At 55.6% G+C, this 16,093-nt stretch overlaps 1 protein-coding gene across 3 annotated transcripts in view; it reads left to right on the forward strand.

The window, feature by feature from the left end:
- PRKCZ (protein kinase C zeta) overlaps positions 1 to 16,093 on the forward strand; it is a 101,557-nt gene that overhangs the window by 65,803 nt on the left and 19,661 nt on the right. For all 3 annotated transcript variants that reach the window (XM_006044655.4, XM_044942873.2, XM_006044656.4), the window contains 4 exons: positions 7,666 to 7,751; positions 13,513 to 13,644; positions 14,222 to 14,303; positions 15,782 to 15,834. In XM_006044655.4, the coding sequence (XP_006044717.1) occupies positions 7,666 to 7,751; positions 13,513 to 13,644; positions 14,222 to 14,303; positions 15,782 to 15,834 (353 nt within the window). The remainder of the gene's footprint in view (positions 1 to 7,665; positions 7,752 to 13,512; positions 13,645 to 14,221; positions 14,304 to 15,781; positions 15,835 to 16,093) is intronic.

Genomic DNA, 16,093 nt, shown 5'->3' on the forward strand with positions numbered 1-16,093 from the left:
TCCTCTGGCCAGCCCGGGTGGCCAGCCTCAGGGCGGGGGGCAGAGCCTGCAGCCTGATTGGGTGGTTTTGGTTACGTGATGGCCCTGGGCCAGTCACATCCCAGGGCTGTCCTTCTTGAGTTGTGGTAGACCCAGGTGAGATCACCTCCCCACCAGCAATGTCAAGGCTTAGGAACCACGTCAGGACCATGTGAGGAGGGACAGGCTTCGTGGGAGCCAGCCTGCTGAGGGGACCAAACTGCCACCATCCCCATGTGGCTGGCTTCCTGCCATAGCAGCTCCAAAACCCTTCCCAGTCTGCATTTTTGGCCTTGGGCCCCTTCACTCACCTCTCAGGGCAGCAGGACACAGTTCAGAGTGAGAAGCAGGAAGCCATGTGAGAGAGGACCCTGGAGGGGTGCCCCCCCTAGTCAGCCCAGCCATGTCCTGCTCACTGCTGCCCTGCCCCCGTCATGACCTTCAGGGCTGCAGGTGGACATGGGTCTGGGTCGTATGGCTCTAGGGGCAGTGCCAGGTCCCTCTTGAGACAGGTCACCTGGTGTGCCTAGCAGTGGGTGGCCGGATCCACCGTCAAGTGATACTAGCCCTTAGGGAAAGGCCCACAAGCTGTATGGCTCCATGGGCTTCCTGGGGCTTGTGTCCAGTCTCACTGTGTCCCTCAGGGATGCCCAGCCTATGCGGCCACCAGGTTCCACAGCAGCTCCGGACATGTCCTCCAGTTCAGGCCAGCATCCCACCTAAATCCCAGACTTCTTTTTCAGATGGTCATGTGCAGCCTGCAGTAGGAGGGTTTTGGTGGAACGTGTGGTTGGTGAGGACAGGGCAACCTGAGTAAATGCCCTGCCTCCTGGGGCCTGGATCCCAGGGGACATGACTCCCCTACAGGAAGCCAGGCCTGGAGGAAGCAGCACTGCTCTGCCAAGGACCCCACCCCCAGCCCAGCCGCAGGGCTGTGGGTACCTCCCAGCTCCCTGGCCTTGCCTTGGGTTGGTCACCAACCTAGAACTGCCAGGGATGCATTCTGCTGACCCAGGTGCCCTGCTGCAGGTGCATTCCTGCTGTAGTTCTGAGGCTACGGGACTGTCTGGGGGCTGTGATGGTTGGGCCAGTCACCTGGGCGGTGGGTCCATGTCTAGCAAAAAGCCAGAGAAGCCTCCGAGAGCATCATGACCTGCCCTGCAAATTCAGCACCTCCTCACGCACCACTCCCCCTGCCCCCCACCAATCTGGGGGCTGCCTGGTTTGTTTCGAGGTCTGTTGCTCTAAGCTCCCTTTTTAAAGTGTATTTTCTTCACCTTGTCAGAGCCCTCATGATGCTAGATTGCCATAGAAACGGAGCTCATTAAAGTTCCCTGCAGCCACCCTAATTATAGAATTCCAAAGACAAGCAGCGAGCTTCTCTGGGGGTGTCGCTGAGGCTGAGCGAAGATATCAGAGTGGCCGAGCCCAGGGACCATGAGGACTGCAGTTGTTCCCACCCTGCACTCAGATTGCAGGCACCCTGGAGACCACTGGATGCTCCCAAGTTGGACTGTGGCTTTGAGCAGCTCCAACTCTGAACTCAGCCGTGACACAGTGACTAAGGTGGAGCCTCTTGATCCCCAAGGACTCTGGGTGGAGTAGCCGCGAGGTCAGCTGGGGTCACCCACCAGTGCCTCTTCTTGTGGAAGTCTTGCCAGCTACCCCCACCCACCCCTGGCTGGTTTTCAGGACTGCTTACCACTGAGACCAGCTGCACAGGAAGGTGGACAGGCAGGGCCCGCGTCCAGAGCGGTGGGAAGGGGCAGGTCATCCCCAGTGTGCCCGGCCCTTTGAAGCGCTCTGCACACGTGCCCTTCTCCGTTTCCTGTTGTGTCGGGTGAGTCAGGATCTGCATAGACGTGTTCTGCACATGCGTGTGCCTGCCTCCATTGCCTGTTGTGTGAGATGAGTCGGAATCCGAATGTGCTTCCGTTCTTCGCTTTCTGCCATTAGAGTGGTTCAGTTCAATCACTCAGTCGTGTCCGACTCTTTGCGACCCCATGGACTGCAGCACGCCAGGCTTCCCTGTCCATCACCAGTTCCCAGAGCTTGCTCAAACTCATGTCCATCGAGTCGGTAATGCCATCCAACCATCTCATCCTCTGTTGTCCCCTTCTCCTCCTTCCTTCAATCTTTCCCAGCATCAGGGCCTTTTCAGATGAGTCAGTTTTTTGCATCAGGTGGCCAAAGTATTGGAGCTTCAGCTTAGAGTGGTATCATCCGCATATCTGAGGTTGTTGATATTTCTCCCAGCCTGGCATTTCTCACGTGATCAGCGTATAGGTTAAACAAACAGGGTGACAGCAGACAGCCCTGTCATACTCCTTTCTTGACCTTGAACCAATCAGTTGTTCCATACAGGGTTCTAACTGTTGCTTCTTGACCCACATCCAGGTTTCTCAGAAGACAGGTAAGATGGTCTGGTATTCCCATCTCTCTAAGAGCTTTCCACAGTTTGTCGTGATCCACATAGTCAAAGGCTTTAGCATAGTTGATGAAACAGATAGATGTTTTTCTCAAATTCCCTAGCTTTGTCTATAATCCAGCAAATGTTGGCAATTTGATCTCTATGTCCTCTTCCTTTTTGAAACCCTGCCTGGACATCTGAAAGTTCTTGGTTCGCATAATGCTGAAGCCTAGCATGCAAGATTTTAAGCATGACCTTCCTAGCACAGGAGATGAGTGCAATTGTCTGATGATTAACACATTCTTTAGTACTACCCTTCTTGGGAATTGGGATGAGGATTGACCTTTTCCAGTCCTGTGGCCACTGCTGGGTCTTCCAGATTTGCTGACATAATGAATGCAAAAACTTGATGGCATCATCCTTTAGGGATCTAAATAGTTCTGCTGGAATTTCATCACATCCACTAGCTTTATTAACAGCATTGCTTCTTAAGGCCTACTTGACTTCGCACTCCAGAATGTAAGTGTGAAATGGGGACTTCCTAGCAGTCCATTGGTTAAGACTGCTTTCCAGTGCAGGGGGCACAGGTTTGATCCCACATGCCATGCAGTGTCCCCCCCACCCCCCCACCCAAGAAAAAGGTATGGGATTCCCTGCAGTCCTTCATGGTTCCTTATAAGTCCACAGGGCACTGCTTTCCAGGTGGCAACGGGGGTGTGGGTTGGACAACCAGGGGCTCCTGTGCCTCTGCTGGGATTGGGGCTGGGGTCTGCACTGCTGGGGCTCTGACATCTCCCCATCCCTGCCAGGGACGGGGGTGATGGATGGTACACCTGAGAGCCCATGTGAGTCAGGTTCTCCAGAGAAGCAGAACTGAAAGAACATGTGGAGAGTCGTTATTGTAAGGATCCTGCTCACAGGGTCATGGAGGCCGCAAGTCAGGCCTGCAGGTTGGAGATGTGGGAGGAGCTTCTGCCATGGTCCAGGTCCAAAGCTGTCTGCTGCAGTATCCCTCTCGCTGGGGGAAGGTGGCCTTTGGGTCTGTTCAGGGTGTCACCATGACAGAGGATGAGACGCTTGGATGGCATCACCAACTCAATAGACATGAATCTGAGCAAACGCCAAGAGATAGTGAGGGACAGGAAAGCCTGGCATGCTGCAGTTCATGGGATCACAAAGAGTCAGACATGGCTGAGCGACTGAACAAAGCCATCACCTGATCAGATGAAGCCTACCCATGGGGGGCAATCTGCTCCACTCTGAGGCCATTGACTTAAATGTTCATCTCATCTGGAAGCACCCTCATAGAAACATCCAAGATATTTTGACCACAAATCTGGGCACTGTGGTCTACCTAGCTGACACATGAAATGAACCACCACATCCCCACCCCCCACTGCCAAGAGGTGCCTCCTGAATCCACACTCAGTCTCCCGCTAAAGACAACAGCATGGTCACACCTCTGTCCAACATGTGTCTGTCCTGCAATGTGCTGGACATACACTGACCCCTCCCCCAGGAGGGCTGGTTGTCTTCTGGAGCTTGGAGGACGCCACTTCCCTCCTGTCTGCTCAGCACTTCCTCTCTGCTTCTCCCTGCACTTACACACCTGCAACCTTTGCCATCTGGGAGCTGTGTTGCATCTGTCCTGTGGCTCTCCGAGCCCACCCCTCTAGCCAGCGTCCTCCCATGGTATGGAGCATGTGTCTGCAGGCACTGCTCCCCACTGGTCAGGGCACAAGCAGCAGCGGCATGGACATGGTTCCTGCAGTGGGCTCACAGCAGCAGCTGGAGCCTCTGTGCAGAGACAGAGCTCAGTGTTTCTACTAAGATTTGAGATTCATTTATAACCATGTTGTTGTTGCCACCTCTGGCCCCTCCCTGTGTTTTTACAGTTCCTATTGTATATTGTTTACTGCAGCCTTTGAGGCACCCCAAGAACATGGGAATCACACATGTTATGAAACATACAGTGGAGTGGACATGCACGCCCTCAGCAGCCAACCTGCCCAGCACTGACGCACTGTCCCAGTCTTTACTTACTAGGATGATTTCCCTTTATGAACATGCATCCTGAAATATCACACTGTCCATTTTCATGGTTTTTAATTTGACTCTGTGGACTGTAGACCTCCAGGCTCCTCTGTCCATGGAATTCTCCAGGCAAGAATACTGGAGTGGGTTGCCATTCCCTTCTCCCTAGGGTCTTCCCAATCCAGGGGTTGAAACCAGGTCTCCTGCATTGTGTGCAGATTCTTTAATGTCTGAGCCACCGGGCAAGCCATTTTAGTTTGATAACAGGCATCATTTTACAGAGCCCATTTCATATACGTCAGTCTGTCATTTTATAATTTAAAAAATTTTTATTTATTTGTTTATCTTTGGCTGTGCTGGGTGTTTGTTGCTGCACAGGCTTTTCTCTGATGGTGGCGAGCGGGGTCTACTCTCTAGTCGTGCTGCACAGGCTCCTCATTGCAGTGGCTTCTCTTGGGGCACACAGGCTCTGGGACACTCGGGCTTCACCTGTGGCTTCTGGGCTCTAGAGCAAGGCTCAATAGTTGTAGTGTACAGGCTTAGCTGCTCCACGGCACGTGGGATCTTCTTGGATCAGGTATCAAACCTATGTCTCCTGCATTGGCAGGCAGATTCTTTACCATTAAGCCGCTAGGGAAGCCCCTGTGATTTTATACTGATTTTTTTATTTGATTTGATTTTGGAAGATGCATTTGTGTGGCCGAGGGTGGCTCAAGCTGGGTTATGACTGAGGGTCCTCCCAGACAGCCATGCCCCAGGTCACCTGTCCTCTTGGACCTGGGTAGCTGTAGACATCTTCCGGTGGCCGTGAGCCCACAGTGAGGCCTGTCAGGCGCTGATCTAGGAGCAGTGTGACTGCTACGTCCCGAGGAAGCACACATGCCCTCGGCTATTGATTCTGGCCGTGGTTAAGCTCCCCCAGAAGGACAGGCGACTTCAGGTTACTCTGATCCTTGACAGTATTTGACGTTGCGGGAGACTCATCCTCTGTTTCCGTTTCTGTTTTCCCTCATTGACTTGTGGGCATGCCTCCTGTATCCTGAATCATTAGCCCGTGTGGCACGGCTGATAATGAGACCGGGGTTTGTCTGGCCTCGTGTGGCCTTAGGGTGAACGTGCGTCCATCCTCTCCTCCTTTTGTTTTCAGGGTTTTCCTCCACCTCCGATTAAGATCGTCAGGTTTCCTTCTAAGACTTGTCATTTTGCCCCTTAGTTTCAGTCCTTGTCTTTTTAGATGAGTGTATTTGTGTGGTGGCACCAGGTCTTGGTTGTGGCATGTGGGATCTAGTCCCCTGACCAGGAATCGAACTTGAGCCCTTGCATTGGGAGCACAGAGTCTTAGCCACTGGACCACCAGGGAAGTCCCTCAGTCCTTACGTACTGAGGGGATGATTTGTGTGTGGAGTGAGGCAGGCGTCTGGTCTGCTCGAGTCACTGTCACAATACACCGTATGCAGCAGAGACTACAGGACCTCACCTCTCAGGGTCTGGGCGTGGACGGCTGAGCTCCGGGTGCCGGCAGGGTCAGGGTCTGATGAGCACCCTCTTCATGGCTTACAGACACTGCCCCAGCTGGGTCCCCATGCAGTGGAGACAGAGGTCAGGTGTCTCCTCCTCTTCTTATGAGTGTACTGACCCCATCAGGGGGCCCCATGCATGACCGCTGAACTCAGTGACCTCCCCAGGGGCCCCGCCTCCGAATACAGCCATGCATGGGGCAGTGGAGAGGGGCTGAGGGGGGTGGTCAGGGCTTCCACAACAGCGGGGGTCCCGGCTTCTCTCACTGTGGACAACAAGACATCACCCATGTTCCCTCGGCCCTGCTCAACACATAGGAGTCCCGAAGGGCTCTGTTCTGTCCCCTAGCCTAGCTTTCTGGTCTGCTGGGGGCTGCTAGACATCTTTGAGTTCCTTATTTCGGGTGGCTTTACTGAAATGTGAAGGGCATCCTGTGGATGCATTTTCAGGCTTTCGTGCTGTGTGTGTGTTGAACACTGGAAGGGCCAGAGCCTTGTGCCACCGCATCCCCACCTGACAACCCAGCTCCCTCTGTGTCTCGGGGTCTGTCACTTGGTGCTTCACCCTGCCGCATGCAGGGACGGCTGGGGGTTGTGAACGCCACACACAGGGCAGTCAGCCCTGTGGATGTCGGCAGGGACCTGCTGGGGGCCAGACTTCCCCCAGATCTGGCTGGGAGGGCTATGCCCTGTGATCAGGCAGGGGCCCTGGGGCGTCAGCGGGAACCCCTGGAGCCCAGGGCAAGATAGGCGGGGGAGCCCCGTTCTGTTTGCGCGTTGGCGTCTCGGCTTCCCCCTTCACCTCTCAGTTGATGGGAGGGGAGCCGGTTTTGCAGTCACTGTGACCAGGTTTCATAGGTTCCAGCCAGAGCTGGTCATTTGCTTGTTTTAAAAACACTCCGTTACAGTTTCCACTTCTGTATGTTCCTGGCAGCTCCCTGACTCTCATGAAAGTCGCCTTCACTACAGACCTCTGTAAAAGCACAAAGCTTCCCGTTGTAGCCCAAGGATTTTGTTTTCACATACTTTCAAAGCGTTGGGAAGGAGCAAAGTTGGAAATGTTTTTGAGGAGGAATGAAACTGCCCGTCCTGGTCATACGTGTAGCTCGGCGTGTTTCATGAACCGCTGCTTCCACACAAGTCTGGTGCAGGTTGGGAACGTGATGTTTTTGGTGACTTTCAACTCAGCATAAGTGTGCGGTTGGTTTTGCATTGTTTCTTCCCCTAGGTTTGTTCTTAAAGGGGAGCCGGGGGAGGGGGGCGGTGCTGGCTGGACGCCTGCCTTGGGCTGACCGTGGACTTCCCAGCGGCCAGGGTCCCTCCCTGGACAATTGAGTGTAAAGGTCTGGAGAACCCTTGGCTCCCATGGAGCCCGTCCCCATGTGGAATGGGACCTGGTTTTCACGCCCGGAGGGAGGGGAGTGGACAGGAAGCCCATGGGGGGCACACAGGCCCCAGTGGCCTCACAGCCTGAGCCCCTGCAGACGGCCATCCTTGTGGGTCGTCCAGGGCACCATCTCCCCACCCAGCGGTGTGGAACAGCTGCGAGGGTGCTGGCGTCTCAGCTCCACGGCCACCGCCCGGGGCCGCCTGGACTGGCGGCCTGTCCCCACCGCCCCCCGTGTGGTAGAGCTGGGCTCGCAGCCCCAAGGCCATTTCTTTACGTTCTTCTCCTGTTCTTTCCAGAATCCATCTACCGCCGTGGAGCCAGAAGATGGCGGAAGCTGTACCGCGCCAACGGCCACCTCTTCCAGGCCAAGCGCTTTAACAGGGTGAGTCCCCCCCAGGGGGAGATGCCGGGCTCTGCTCCACACTCAGCCCTGGATGACCACAAGCCCTTCATGAGCTCCTTGAGCCGGCAAGGCGCCAGCTCAAGTCTTTTCTGACAAATGTGACCTGTGTGTCCCTGTCACGTGACCCCCTTCCAGGTACCGTGTCCCATCACATGACCCCAGTCCTGGCACTGGGACTCCATGGACATTCAGAAGGGACCCTGGATTTGTCCCGTAACCAGGATGCATGTGTTACCACACAGTGTCCCCTGCTGGTCGCAAGGGTGTCCTGTGAAGCCCAGGGCCCGATAATGGCCCTCCAGCCCCTGGCCGCACTGCCCAGCTCACTCCAAAGGCTTTATAGCTACACGTATAGTGTTTCTCCTCACGCTGCCCTGTGTCCTGTAGAGACCACGGGGCTCACGTGGTCATTGTCCTGTTGCCACGTGGAAAGGGAGGTGCCTTCAGAGGCCCTGTGGCTGAAAACCGCCTGCCTCAGGGCTCCCCACACAGAGCGCCCCAGACTAGGTGCTTAGCAGGTCAGTCTGGTGTTTGAAGTCCAAAACGAGGACTGCTCTCAGGGCCCGGCTGCTCTCAGGGAGAGTCCCTCCTGCCTCTGTGTAGCTTCTAGGGTCGCTGGCATCCTCAGAGGCCCTGGGCTGGGAGCACAGCCCTCCTGCCTCTGCCACCTCCTGTTTCTGCACCCCACCCCCACCCCCGACTCCTCACCCCCGGGATGCCCATCGTGACAAGGACCCAATCTGACCTCATTTATGGGTGGACATGAGTTTGAGGGACACCACTGAGTCCCATACAGCAGCCGAGCACCTGCTGACCTGGGGCCCCACGCGTGCCGGCACCCTGCCCTGAAGGCTGGCCCCTGCACCTGGCACACAGTAGGCACACACGCAGTGTGGCGGTTTGTCGTTCACTGTAATGAATGACTGGAGGAAAGTCAGCCAAGGGGCCCTGGGGCTGTGTCAGGAGTGAGCGAGGAATGAAGCGTGTCTGTCGGGAAGGAGGGGGGCCTGGTTCCTTCAACAATGACAAGAGGACATGAGGTCCTTGGGGCATCAGATAACGTGGGAAGGCTGGGCATCACTGAGCGTGGACAGAGGGCGGGGGCTGCAGGGATGACGGGCCACCCGATGGGTGTGGACGTGAGACTGCGGTGAAGCACCCAGACAGACAAGATGAAACCTGGAGAAATCGAAATTTCCAGCCCCGACTACACGAGGTACCACTGCCTGCCCTCCCATGTTAAGAAACAGATGACTGACCAGCCTGTGGTCAGACAGCTTCTCTCCTGTGCCTTTGGGCACCAGCTAGGTTCTGGCCATAGATGGTCTCAGGCAGATGGGCCAGGCCACCCTGAAGGACCTCAGGGAACCACTCACGCCCTTCTTGACAAAGTGACTCACTGGCCCACGATGAAGCCCACCCACTTGGCAAGGCTGCTCAGAGGGGCCTGGCCTCTCCTGCCTACAGGTTCTAGGAGGAAAACTCATTTCTCTATTCATCAGGTGCAGAGCCTGGCACTCCTCCTGCCACACCGCCCCCCCAAAATTGTGGGCAAGGCTTTTCCTCTCCAAGGAAGAGCAGGAATTTGGGGTGAGGGTGGCCACTCTAGTCCTCTCCCATCTGCTCTCCCCCGAGCACCAACAAGCTTCTAACAAATACCAGGAGGCCAAGGGGGGAGCCAACCCTGATAACCCCAGCCTTTCGGGAGCTGGCTCTTCACAGGTGGGGAAGTGGGCATGTCGCTGTTCATCCCCAGGCTGGTTTCCCACCTGGGGTCCCCAGACTCCACGTCTGGAGGTCATACCATCCACCTGTGTTCGCTGGGCAGTCACTCCACGTCTCAGGAGCTGCACGCCTGGCTCTGTGGGGTCAACAGGGCTCACAAGGACGAGCCAACGAAGGTCACATCTCGCCATCTTTGCTGGTGACCTAAGGACGAAAGCAAGGGCTGTCAGCTTCCCAGGCCGGAGCTCCCTTCACTGGACACAACTGATCTTCTCGAGCAGAGAGAGAGGCTCAGCCAGGGACTTGCAGAGAGAAGGAGGGGGGGGCAGCATCCACCCCAGAACAGGGAGCACGAGGGGCCAACGGGGACCTCCAGTCTGTGGGACAGAACTGGCAGTCAGAACCTGGCCCTGGGACCCAGGGCGTGAGTGTCTCCTGTAAGGGTGGAGGGTCATCCAGTCCATCCCAGGGAGATACTGGTTGAGTACGGGTCAGCAGGGAGGGGCTGTCCAGGGCTGGGTTCACAGCAGAGTGAGTCCGGGCAGATCATCTGGGAAGGTGTTCACTGGCGTGGCCTGGTTCAGAACTGAGATCCCACAAGCCTGGCAGTGCCACACACACACAGAAAAATAGAATCAAAACCTAGAAGCCCTGCGGGTCTCAAGAGAAACCTGGCAGGGGGGAACGGGGGGAGTGGTCTTCAGACTCAGCCATAATTGCTTGCCAGGCATCTGCAGCCCACAAACGTTGAACACGAAACACACACAGGGAAAATGTTTGTAGCAAAACCTGGAATAAGAGATCAAGACAGTATGTGTGTTTAGTACCAAAGAGTTCTGGCCTTTTGCTAAATGCCCAAGTCAGAAGTTGGGCAAGGGTGTGAGTGGTCAGTTAGAACAAGAGTGGTCACTGCACATGAATGCAGGCACCCTGACCTTGTTGGTGACCAGAGAAACCAGGATGTTCAGAGCTGCCAGTGCCCCAGGCTGCTGTTTACGCAGTGACAGTCCTCGTACTTCTGGGGGTGCAGACCCAGACCCCTGCTTTCTGGAAAGCAGTTGGGGAAAAGCTCAGTGGCTCTAAGGTGCCCTGTCCTGCTGTCCCTGCAGTGAGTCCATCCTAGAGGAGTGGCCACATCACTGTCACAGGCGGGCAGCATCTGAGCACCCTCCCTGTGCTGAGAAACCCTGCCCTTAACCCCCCAGTGCAGGGGTTTGAGCCTCGGCACTGTAGATGCCCTCTTCCCATCCTGGGCAACTGGAGGGGCGTCTGCTAATGGCACATGGGCTGCCTGTGCTGCAGGAGTGGCTGGGTAGACGGTTCAGGAACTGCAGCTTTTATTATGAGGAGAGTGTCCTGCGGGGAGGGACAGTATGGAGTGAGAGGCGGGCGGGGAGACCCAGGTAGAGACACCAGCAGGGCTGGCCGTGCTGGTCGAGGATTTCTCCTGGGCTTTTCGAACTGAGGAAACCTCCCCTGCAAAGGGCCAGAGAGTAAATGTTTCAGGCTTTGTGGGCCATGCAGTCTCTGTCACAACTGCACAACTCTGCAGTCAATGTGACCACGTAAGAGCAGCCCCAGAGGTTGATGACTGAAAACATGAGCAGGTGGCCAGCCGAGCAGCACGTGAGACAGACTGAAAAATACTTTCACCCATTAGTCTGTTAATTCACATGATTTTCTGAGAGATGAAGCTTCATTTTTGTTATTTTTATGATTTAATTAATCATTTTTTTATGTTTTATACTTATTTTTATTTATTATTACTACTCCTTTTTGGCTATTCCACACAGCTTACGGGATCTTGGTTCCCTGACCAGGGATTGAACCTGCATCCGCTGCGTTGCAAGATAGATTCTTAGACTGCCAGGGAAGTCCCAAAGACGTGAATTTTTTTAATGGTTCCATGAATGCTGACGGGCTGGAAACAGGGGTGAGAGCAGTCTCGGGCTTCACACTCCCTCCTTGAATCCTGGATTTGCTCATGAGCAGTCACCCTTCTGGGTGGAGGCGCCAGTTCCAGTATTAAACTGGACTGGCCAGAGTCAGAGCTCTCAGGAGGGGTGACCCTGTGGCTGGCCTCCCATCTGGCCTTCGCAGCCATCACTGTCTCTTGGGCCATTCCCAGAGGGAGCCCCATCATCTGTGGTTGCCTCCTTGGGACGGGACAACTCCAGCAGCGTGGGGGACTTGAGTACATGCTTCTTTTCCTGAAGTTGTGAGCGGTGGTGTGTGTGCATGTGTGTGTGTGCATGCATGGACTTGTCCTCAGCAGAGCTTTACTGGGCTCCCACTGTGTGCTGGGCACCATCCCAGGTGCTGGCCATGTGGCTGTGACTGAGATGTGTGTGCTCTGTGTGGGGGAGAGGCTCCTTCCTGGGGGGAAATGAGCTCCTTGTGCCCACTGGCTGCCAGTAGCCGGTCCTGCACCCGTGGCCCACTCTTGGGGAAGATTCGCTCTGGTCAGCACTGGTACAGTGCATCCTTTCTGTTCTCCAGGAGTAATTTGAAACTTTATTGAAGGAAAGAAATTTGTTAAATGTGACAAAAGAGGCTAGAACATGTAAATGAGATATGGCTGCAACAGAAGTAAGCGGGAGCTTGCCAACATACGCACACCATGTAACCAAGGAGACGACTTGGGCTCCAAGTGGTAGGCGGGTGACCCCACTACTGGACACACTCATCTTTGCATTTTATGACTTCCAAAAGTTACAAAATTCTCACCAAACGAGCCAATCATGATCATGAATTTCAAGCCTTTATAACCAAGAGGAACAAAGATTGACCATTTAAAGTCTTTTTAAAATGCTGAGAAAAATACAAGGGTAGATTAGTACTAGCAGGGACACTCACAGGCAAGTCTGGGTCAGTCTCTTGTGGGGTCACTGCTCCTTTCTCCTGGGTCCTGGAGTGCACAAGGTTTTGTTTGTGCCCTCCAAGAGTCTGTTTCCCCAGTCCTATGTAAGTTCTGACAGCTCTATGGCGGGGTTAATGGCGACCTCCTCCAAGAGGGCTTATACCATACCCAGGTCTGCTGCACCCAGAGTCCCTGCCCCTGCTGCAGGCCACTGCTGATCTGTACCTCTGCAGGAGACACTCAGACACTCAAAGGCACTGTGGTGTTAAAGACTCTTGAGAGTCCCTTGGACAGCAAGGAGATCCAACTAGTCAATCCTAAAGGAAATCCTTTAGGATTTCCTGAATATTCATTGGAAGGACTGATGCTGATACTCCAATACCTTGGCCACCTGATGCAAAGAACTGACTCATTGGAGAAGATCCTGATGCTGGGCAAGATTGAAGGCAGGAGAAGAAGGGGATGACAGAGGATGAGATAGTTGGATGGCATCACTGATTCAATGCACATGAATTTGAGCAAGCTCCAGGAGTTGGTGATGGACAGGGAAGCCTGGTATGCTGCAGCCCATGGGGTCGCAAAGAGTTGGACTCAACTGAACAACTGAACTGAACTGAATCGCATGGAGCCCTAGAGTGGTTTAGAATCCAGATGCATTCAGTTGCTAGGCATGGTCGCCTCTGTGTTCATCATGCAGGGGTCATGTGGGTTTGGACGAGGGTCATGCAGTGGTCAGGGTCCCCCATGACCTTCTCACCTGGGTCATTTCACTCAGGCAGGGCCCCTCAGCTGTTCTGAGCACGGCCAGGCTGGATTTGCAACCCCGCTGCAGGTCCTGCAGGCAAGGAGGCCCTGCCCACAGAGAGGTCTCGTTACCTGCCAACAAGGTCCTATGGGAGCATAGCCCCAGCCCCTCGGGGCCTTGGTTCCCCCAGCCTTGGGACAGACCCGAGTCAGGGCTACTGGGCCTGGGTGGGGCCTGGTACCAGGTGTGAAGAGGCCTCTTTCTGGCCTGGCTGCATGTCCCCTCAGTGTGGAGGGACCATGGGGGCACAGGCCCAGCTGTGTGTTGTTACAGGGCAGCGTGTCCCCTTGGTGTGGGGGAACCATGGGGGCACCGGGCCTGGCTGACGATGCCTGTTCTTGTCCACGCAGAGAGCGTACTGCGGCCAGTGCAGCGAGAGGATATGGGGCCTCGCGAGGCAGGGCTACAGGTGCATCCACTGCAAACTGCTGGTTCATAAGCGCTGCTACGTGCTCGTCCCACTGACCTGCAGCAGGCATATGGTGAGTGGACACCTCGGCCGGCTGGGGTGCAGTCCACACTGCTGCCCCTGGGGACCCTCGGCCTCCCCCTGCCCAGTTGGGATGCTAACCCCATCCCTGCTACTCACAAGACGAGAAGAGGGGATGACATAGGGGCTGCAGAGTGACGGCCCGGGTCAGCAGTTGGGTCAGTGCCCGTTCTCAAGCCCCAGGAGTCCCCCAGCATTATTGGGGCCCCAGGGTCCACCAATAGGGAGCTGCCTCAATTGTGATGTCAGCCGTGGAACCTGGAGCCAGGGCCTGACTGCGGCTGCCGTGTGATGAGGGCAGGGCTGACAGGACTAAGTGTTACTATGTGAAAAGACACATTTTATAAGCACCTGCTAGAAGAGTGGAGCCTGAGGGCTAAGCGGCCACCTCCGCCTGTGGAAATGCAGGTAATTTCAGTACTCATCCTGCCATGTTCGGGGTGATGCTGTAACAGGTGAATGACGTGTGTTGTGACGTCACAGTGTATGTGACAGGTGAGTCCCGGTCATGCAGTGTCTCCAGAAGCCCCGTGTGGTGCTGCCTGGTCACTCAGCCTGTGTCTCTGCAGGATTCCGTCATGCCTTCCCAGGAGCCTGCAGTGGACGACAAGAGCGACGACGTGGACCTTCCCTCCGAGGAGAGCGATGGAAGTAGGGCTGCTGCTCCCACCCCCAGAACCCTTTCTAGATCCTCCTCTCTCCCAGGCCAGAGCCTGTGAGCGTGGCCACTCGCTGCAGGGCTGGGGCGGCCTCTCCAGAGCAGGAGTGGGCAGGCTGGCCTGCCCTGAGCGCCCACATCTCTGTGCTGCTGCCCATGGGAGTCAGGATGGGGGCTGGGGTTCCCTCTGTTCCAACGTCGGGAGTTCTATGAGGCTCTAATGCAGTGGCCACCACAGATACGCGTCTCTGGAAAGGTCTGCCGTGCCCAGTATTGCATAGTTCTTGGGTTTCAGTAGGTTTGTTTTTTTTGGTTGTAGAGAATTTTTTTTTTTTTTTTTTAATGCTAAGAAGCATTCGGAGAGCAATTTTGATTCCATTTGGACCAATGGCCCTGCTCTGAGCTTCTGCGGTTCTGTGCATAGTCGCAAGGGTGTACGAGAGCCTAGGCCTCACTCGATAAACACTTGTTCCTTCCCCAGGGGTGACGTGAGGCCACAGAGCACAAAGCAGTACAGCACCTCATGTAAAGGAGACTCCCACGCACCACCCACTTGTCCACCCACATCCACACACGTCCACTCACTCTCCACCCACCCCCACCATCCACACACATCCACCCACCATCCGCCCCCACCATCCGCACACGTCTACTCACTGTCCACCCACCCACCATCCACACATATCCACCTGCCATCCACCCCCACACGTCCAACCACCACCCACCCCCACCACCCACACACGTCCACCCACACACGTCCACCCACCCACCATCCACACACGTCCACTCACTCTCCACCCACCCACCATCCATACACGTCCACCTACCATCCACCCCCACACGTCCACCCACCCACCATCTACACACGTCCACCCACCCACCATCCACACACGTCCACCAACCACCCACCCCCACCATCCCCACACTTCCACTCACTCTCCACCCACCCCCACTATCCACACACATCCACCCACCCACCATCCACACACATCCACCCACCCACCATCCACCCCCACCATCCACACATGTCCACCCACCATCCACTCACTCTCCACCCACCCCCACCATCCACACACCATCCACCCACAATCCATCCGCCTGCCCACCTGTCTACCCACCCATCTGCACACGCTGAGAATAGAGACTGGAAGGCTCGACATCAAACCCTTCTGCCCGCCTACTTCTAGAAGAACCATGAGGGAAAGTTGTCACAAATGCAGATTCCCAGGCCTCAGCCCCAGAAGCTGAGAGTCGGAAGGTGGGGCTGGGCTCTGAAAACTGTTCTCCCAAGTCTCTAGTTGAGGCAGAAGCAGCTGCTCCAGGCCTTCCCCCTGAGCAGCAGGTGGCCTGGCCTGGCCCGGCACTGAGTGTCCACAGAGGGCCAGAGGCCATGGGGGTCCCTGGGTCCTGGGCCACATCCCTGATGATGCCTGTGACCCGCCCCCCCACCTTTTTCCTTCCTCTTCACCAGTTGCTTATATTTCTTCAACCCGGAAACATGACAACATTAAAGATGATTCTGAGGTGAGTAGAAAATGGCTCGTCAGTGTCTGTTTCTGTTATAGAGGTCCGTCAGCTCATTTCTGGGGCCACTGTGGGAACTTAAAGGTGAACTACGAGTGTCCGGGGAGACGCGGCCTGGTGGGCATCAGGGATTGCATACACCAAGGCGTTGGGGTCACAGGTCTGCAAAGTCTTAAGAGACATTTAGCACAGAGGCAATTGCCGAACAGGAGGTGGGACTGACCCTCTAATCCCAGGACTGGTTCCCCTGGCAACCAGC

Source organism: Bubalus bubalis, chromosome 5 (genome assembly GCF_019923935.1).
Source record: "Bubalus bubalis isolate 160015118507 breed Murrah chromosome 5, NDDB_SH_1, whole genome shotgun sequence".
NCBI lineage: Eukaryota > Metazoa > Chordata > Mammalia > Artiodactyla > Bovidae > Bubalus > Bubalus bubalis.